Source organism: Alligator sinensis, unplaced genomic scaffold (genome assembly GCF_000455745.1).
Source record: "Alligator sinensis unplaced genomic scaffold, ASM45574v1 scaffold954_1, whole genome shotgun sequence".
NCBI classification, from domain to species: domain Eukaryota; kingdom Metazoa; phylum Chordata; order Crocodylia; family Alligatoridae; genus Alligator; species Alligator sinensis.
In genome coordinates, this window is record NW_005842228.1 from 620,859 (window position 1) to 628,318 (window position 7,460).

Below are 7,460 nucleotides of genomic sequence, written 5' to 3' on the forward strand. Positions count from 1 at the left end.
CCCGCCACCCACCGCTTGTATATATTTCCTCGCTGCTGTATATAGTTCGCCATCACCAAGTTGTTTCAACCTACTGTTCGTCAGTCTTGTAAGTAAATATCAAACTTTATTTCACACCTCATTGTCTGTGGTGTTTATCTCCACCTCGCTCTTGGCATCCCCGAGCGTGTCTGGGTTGGTGTCACCACCCGGTGCCCCACTCGACACGCAACTGCGGCCGTTTCCCAAGGACCATCTGGGAATCGTGTCCCACAGCAGTGGGATTGACAGTGTGGTAGAGGGAGCAAAGCCTGGAGATGCACATGCAGCATCCCATGCAATACAACAGTCTCTCTCACTGGGAGATGTAGGAATGGATTAGGCCAGTATATAGTCTTCACATTGCTTTATTATGTGCTTTTATTACCCTGAATTGCGTTATGCTTTATATGTAGGTTATAACTCTTGGCTTACTTTTTCTTCTCATTTCCCCTGTGCCAGAAGTATATGGACAAACATACATTTTAACCCACCTAAAAAGGGAGATGGAGCTGCTCCTCAGGAGGGTGCCACATCTGATGGGATCTAACCATTAGGGCCATATGAAATGGCACCGTTCCATTTCACCTTGATTTTTGATGGAACAGTGTTTCGTCTTGAATTTAATTTCAAGTCAAACCAGCTGTTCCGTTCCATACAAACAGAAAGGCTGTTTCGAGTTTCACTGGGGATGGGGAGTCAGACCAGCTGGGCTGACTTCCCCGACCCCGTGCTAGATCGTGACAGCGGCAGGAGGCCTCATTTTGTTTCAAGGCTATTTCGAGGGCTTTTGTTTTGTTTCTATTTTGTTGTTTCAACCTCAAAATTGGTTGCAACAGTGTCGAAATGAAACGGCCGTCAAAATTTCGCACAGCCCTACTAACCATCTCTCCCTTTAGCTGCGATTTCCACAAATAAAGGCCAAAGCAGATTAACTGGATGTTGGAAGCAACCCTGATGTTATTGCTTGGGCTTGACCTACTCTGGAGACAGAGAACTTTGGTTCCTAGTGTTTTCAATATGGCAGCTTGCACATGAGCACTGCTGGCTCATGTTCATCTTGGAGTCAATTATGACTCCAAGATCCCTCTCTGCCTCTGAGCTGCTGAGAAGGACACTGCCTACCCTATAGGTGTGCTGGGGGTTCCTCCTTCCCAGGTGGAGTACCTTACATTTATCTTTATTAAATTGCATCCTATTTCTCTCTGCCCATTGATCCAACCTGTCCAGGTCAGCCTGAATCTGCTCCCTGCCCTCCGGGTGTACTAACTTTGCCCCATAACTTGGTATCATCAGCGAACTTGGAGAGGGTGCTCTCCATGCCCTCATCCAAATTGCTGATGAAGATATTGAATAATATTGGTCCAAGGACCAATCCTTGCGGGACCCCACTGCCCACCTCCCTCCAGGCCGAGAAGGAACCATCCACCACCAGCAAGATACCTGATCATACCCCCCACCAAGGTTGGAAAGGAAAGCCCTGCCTGTGACGAAGCCATGCTGGCTGTCATTCAGAATCTTACCTTCTGCAAGCTTATCACAGATAGACTCCTTGATTAATTTTTCTAGGATTTTCCTTAGGATGCAAGTTAGGCTTATGGCCGTATAGTTACCTGGGTCCTCCCTCCTGCCTTTCTTGTGGATGGGCACAACACTGGACCTCTTCTAGTCCTCATGGACTTCTCCAGAGTGCCACGAGTTATGGAAGAGTTTTACCAGGGGTTCCGCAATGATTTTGGCCAGCTCCTTCAGCATTCTAGGATGAAGATCATCCGGTCCCACTGACTTGTATACATCTAATTTTTTTAATTGGTCATACACCAATTCTACGGCAATAGTAGGAAGGGGATTATTCCTACCATACTCATCCTGTACTCTACTTGGTGTTGTTTTCCCCTTGGTCTGGTGAAAGACTGAATGAAGCGAAGTAGTCATTCAGGAATTCAGCTTTCTCCTGGGTGCCGGTAACCAACTCTCCTGAGTTGTTGAGCAATGGCCCCACACTCCCATTTGTTTTCCTCCTGTTCCCTATGCATCTAAAGAAGGACTTCTTGTTGTCCTTGATTCCCATTGTTAATCTAAGTTTGGTTGCTACTTTAGCCCATCTTATTTGTTCCCTGCAAATGCAGGCCGTCGTGGAATAGTCCTCCTTGGTGCCTGCCCCAATCTGCCATTGTTTATAAGCCTCTTATTCTGAAACAAAATACCTTTTTCTGAAATAAAATGCTGCCAGGCCTTACTCCCCACAACATGCTGTGCCACACATACATGTTCCTCCTGCTGCTGCACTATGCACACCTGCTCCATTGTACCATGTGCCCCAGGCTCAGTCTCAGCTCTCGTTCATTGCAATATCCTGCCGCCTGGAGTGGAGACAGGCAGTGAAAACCAGAGGAGCGAGGAGGAGCCCAGAGATCAGGCTGCTGTTGCAGCTGGAATAGAGGGAGCAGCATCCAGGCAGAAGCATAGGGGCTGCAATATAACCCTTTACAGGCCACCTGCAACCCGCGAGTTTGACAGCCCTGATTTAAAGTGCCATTTAATTAAGTCAACTCATGGGCTAAGCTTGCTAAGTGGTAGGCTAAGATGTTAGATTTGTCACTTTGTAGTCTTTCTTTAGTTATTTTACCCCCACGTCTCACAAGTAGAAACACTATAGTGATAGAAAGCCACTGAATGAATGCATCAGCTCAGAGTTTTAATATACTTTAACTTAAGCACACTGACTTCAGATCTCTAGCTAACTCATCTTAACTTTTTTTAGCTTTCCACATAAACAAGCTCACTATGTATAAAAAGGCCTCAGTTTCCAAGGAGTAAGTGGGTATAAAGTGGACATTAATACATTTAACCTAGAAATTACAAGAAGGATTTTAACCATCAGAGTGGTGAAATTCTAAAACAGTCTTCTCATAAGAATAGTGGGAAGCAAAAAAAGAGAACTACTGGTAGTTTTAAAAGGCAGCTTTAAAAATGAACAAACAGGATTATATGATGTGGTTGTCTGTGCTAGCAAGGCACTGTGACTCAGTATGTCCCTTACAGTTCTATGTCCTATATGACAAGCATGGTGCATAACTAGCTTAAAAAGTAAAAGAAAAGGTGGCCTGGTTCCCATGTCCAAAAAAGGATTAACAACTGTTAAAAACCAAGACAGGTTTGTTTTCAAAGCTTATGGTCTTGTAAAGTCTATGCAGCTGAGTGTATATATGGGATATTCTAATCCAGGAGTCAGCAACTCCCAGCATACATGCCAAGCATGGCATGCAAGGCCATTTTGCTCGGCACGCCACGGCCAACCCCGGCTCTGGGTAGCTGCTGCCAGCAATGGAGCCTGGGCTGCTCCCAGCAGGGCTTGCAGCATCCCGGGGCTCCCGGCCGGCAGCAGCTACCAAGAGCTCGGGTGGGCTGCAGTCGGCAGGCAGCAAACAGCTGCACTGGGCTCTGGAGCCCAGGCATCAGCTCCGTACCAGCGCGTGCACACGCACCTTGGAGCAGGCGGTGGGGGAGGGGCCTGAGGCAGCGCAACCCCGGTCTCTCCCCTGTTCCTGGCACAGAGCTGGTGACTGGGCTCTGGAGGTGCAAGCGCAGTCGCTGCCAGCATGCAGCTGATGCTGGAGCTGTGGAGCCCGGTGCAGCTGTTTGCAGCCTGCCCGCTGTTTGCTGCAGCTGACCAGAGCCCAGGCTGGCTACAGACAGCTGCACCGGGCTCCTATCCTACCCCTGTTTTAATCTATATTCACTATATGTTACTAAAGAGCTGGTCCTTTAGATTTAATGGTACAGCAGGGGTGGCCAACCTGCACCACACATGCTGCAAGTAGCATAGGCAGCCTTTGCGTGGCATGCAGCAGGCTGGTAAGGGAACAGGCAGCAGTGTCTAGAGCAAGAAGCAGACAGCAGAGCAGCAGATTGGGTAGGGAGCAAAGGGCTGGAAGCAGAAAACAGCAGCAGGTGAGGCAGGGGAAGGGGGCTTGAGGCACTTATGGAGGGTGCCAAGCTAATTTGTGGATGTCTGTCAAAAAGGCTGGCTCCTGCTATGGTAGAGAAACTTCCATAGATCTAGAGGCCCTGGGTTCAGTGGATTTGGGAGACCAGTTCTCTTATGCCACTTTAAAATCCCAGCTGCTGTTTCCAAAAAATGGAATGTAGATCTTTTAGGAAGCTACGGATCCAGCTATGGTATTCTATGTTTCCTTCTCCCCTTTGAAGGAGTTCATCAACAAAAAAGGAAGCAGGTGGGCTGGTGTGTCTCTAGCCAGTTTTCCACTTCCCCAAAACCACACAGCACAGCATCTAGTTACTGCAGCCAGAAGTCCATCAGATAGAGTGGTGTCTCTAGCTTCAGTGCAGTCATTCTGGGTTTACATCACTGTTAACAAAGGCAAAATCTGGCCCAGGGAGTGATGGCAGAGAGTGTAACACCAGTATGCCAGTGGAGACAAGAGGTCTTCCCTGTGCTTCATTTATAGCTGTAGTGTCAATTCCAAGATCCAAATGGATCTACAGGACCCAAAAGTTGAGAAGATGGTATCCTCTGTCTCTGCCCCAGCAGATCTACTCTTATCAGGGGAGAACTGAAAGGGAACCAACAAGGTGAAGCTCAGAGAGGTCCTGCTCCCGCAGGTTGGAGTAACTAGCATGGGAGAAATTTGGCTCTTTGAGTTAAATGAAAGCTGCCATTGATTTACAGAAGCTGGAAAATGAAAGGCAAGGGTGAAAGACTTACCATTATACTAAAACTCACGTATTTGCTTTACTTGTGCAAATAGCCCTGCTGTCCTCAAAAAGACTGCTTATGTGAGAAAAGCAGGATTTGGACCCCTTTTACTCAGTGGCTGCTTCTTCACTGAGGCTGCCAGCAGCGTGCAAGAACTGCTGCTTCAGAAACATAACCCACAAACCAGAGACCATATCTACCTGTTTGTGCATGTGTAGGGGGTCAACATTTCTTCCCAACCCCTGTGGAGATTAGCTGCCTTCCTGAAGCATGCAGTCTGATTGTCCTTATCTTAACATGCATCAACAGCAGCAAATACTATTATCAACTATAAAATTATCCAGCCCTTTTAAAAATCCAGGCACACTAATTGATTTTATAACCTCATGCATCAGAGAAATCCCATAGACTGATTGGCCCCACTGGGCCTAGCTACTGCAAGACTCTGAGGCCAATTACATGAGCTTATGAAGCATAGGGCTCCAAAGTCCATTAGAAGATGACAAATTCTAGATGATGTATACTGAATGAAGGATGACTTTTCAGCCCTCACATTTGCCAGCCTATGCCAAGATGTTAGTGTTAATTGCATTTAGTTTTTGTTTTGTTTTACTGCAGTTGAATTTCTGCTCTGTGTTCACTTTTATTGGTAGTAGGAATACAGACAATTTATGCGTTACAGATCCCTGATTTCCCTCTTCTCAGCATATTTGGCAGGGTAGTTAACATAGTCTTAGTCGTATTTGCTCAGACTACAGAATCTGCTGCAATGACTGATGTCTGGTAAGGGTGAGATCAGCAATAAAGTGAGGTTAAATGAGCTTTACCCCTATGCTGTCTGTGATCATTACATGCGCATGACAATATAGGCATATGCCTCTGATGTGAAATGAAGAAATTATGCCAGGTTATCAGATCAGTATATTAATCATCCTAAGTATCACCTGGGTATCCTATTTTTATCAAGGGAGAGCTGCTTTAAGATGAAAAGTGAATGATAAAGCATTTAAGGGAAATGGCAGTAATTTACCCAAATATTTTAAAATATTCACAAATTTGAGAATGTCCCTGAATTTTTGTTAAATGATCACCCCAAAAGAGTTAATAATAACTCCAAAGGATTGTAGTTTCTAAAATCAAAGGTTCTGTTTTAAGCGCCTGACCCAAAACCTGCCAAGGTAAATGGAAAGAGTATTGATATCAGTATATTTTGGATCAGGCCTTTGGTCATTAGGAGATAAATAATATTTCAACAGTCAGTTTATTGCACTGCTAACTCCATGTTGTTTAATGCTTTGCAGACAAAAACAGAACAACACAGCCAGCCTTCTCTGCACCTTGGAATGGACGTTCAACTTCCTCTTTCATCTGCTTTCTCTTATTTCACATCTTGCTCCCTTTATTCTTGAAGATGTCTGATGGTAGACAGCCCACTATTTTTAATTTCAGACAATGCAAGTATCTGCAATGTGCTGAAGCACTGTGAATGGAAGTGGAAAAGACTAATAGGATGAACTAAAAAAAAACGCAACTGAGATAACATGTCTTCAAAAAGATACCACAAAGGCTGTATTCCTTCTGGAGAGTCTTGCACCTAAAATACAGATCTCACTTTATCAGCAAGTGTGGCAGCCAGAAGTGTGAACAAATTTGGGACAACCATGCCTAAGAAATTAAATCTGAAACCTTCTCTCTAGTACTTAAGAGCAATTAGTGCATTTCGTCCTTATGAGAGATGAAATTGGTCATGTCTCTTCAGCTCCTTCTCACTGAAGGGACTGGGGCAGGATGGGCAGAGGTGTATAAATAACACAATGTCATCTTTAAAATCTGTTCAACGAAAGAGCCACCCTAAAAACTCACTTTTACCACTGTACACAAACTCTGATCTGTTAGTTGGACTGGGGTCTGGGACTGATTTCCTTCCCTGATAATTAAAGGAAGGAACCCAGGAAAGGGGATCCGGCTGGATGTTATGCTGCTACCACTCATGGTAAGCAAATATAAACAATTGTAGGGAAGGGATCAGTAAAGCGTGAACAGTCCTGCACAACCCAGGTTTGCATCATACATCCCAAAACAAAACACATTCAGATCATCCCCTTCCCCACAGTGCAGACTAAGAGATCTTACCTGGTAGGCATCTAGCTGTTCATCAGTAAATATCGTTTGCTTATTACCCATCTTAAATGAGGAATTCTCCCTCTATGCAAATGCATCCCATTGGAAGCTGTAGGAGTCCTCTGTACTGCAGGCATTTAGAGCATGTACACTCCGAGATCGCGCCGAAGAAATCCCCAAGCCCGCATTGAACTGAACTGCCCTTGGCCGCACCTGTCCGCGGAGCAAGAAGCCAGGAAGCAGCGTCCGGGAACCCAGCGGAGCGGGAAGCGAGTTCAAATCAGGGGCCGCTGTCACCCAAGACCGGTGCTACCATCTCGCCCCTTCCCCTGGCTGTTCCCTGGGCGCAGCTCAGCTTGTGCGGCCCGAAAGGAGCCAGGAGTAGTACCCCGCGCAGGCAGACGGCGGCTCTCCTCTCCCGATGCCCCCGGCGCTGGCCCTCCAGGGCACTCCCTCTGCCTCCGCGGAGCTGCAGGAGCCCTGCGCCACCAGGTGGCGCTCAGTACCCCCGTGTGCTCCGCGGAGCCCCCGGGCGGGCCCGGCTGTGCTCCAGCCGCAGGGCGGGCGCGGGGCTGCGGGCAGACGGCTGGGCCCTGGGCGG

At 46.8% G+C, this 7,460-nt stretch overlaps 1 protein-coding gene across 3 annotated transcripts in view; it reads right to left on the minus strand.

The window, feature by feature from the left end:
• Positions 1–7,329, minus strand: part of CIB2 (calcium and integrin binding family member 2) — a 116,892-nt gene extending 109,563 nt beyond the window's left edge. Inside the window, exon 1 of one of the 3 annotated variants that reach the window (XM_006027214.3) lies at positions 6,872–7,329. In XM_006027214.3, the coding sequence (XP_006027276.1) occupies positions 6,872–6,922 (51 nt within the window). In that variant the 5' untranslated portion in view covers positions 6,923–7,329. Of the gene's footprint in view, positions 1–4,938; positions 4,959–6,871 lie in introns of those variants that run through there. The other 2 variants (XM_025208410.1, XM_025208411.1) reach the window with 2 other exon arrangements.
• Positions 7,330–7,460: the final 131 nt, after the last annotated feature.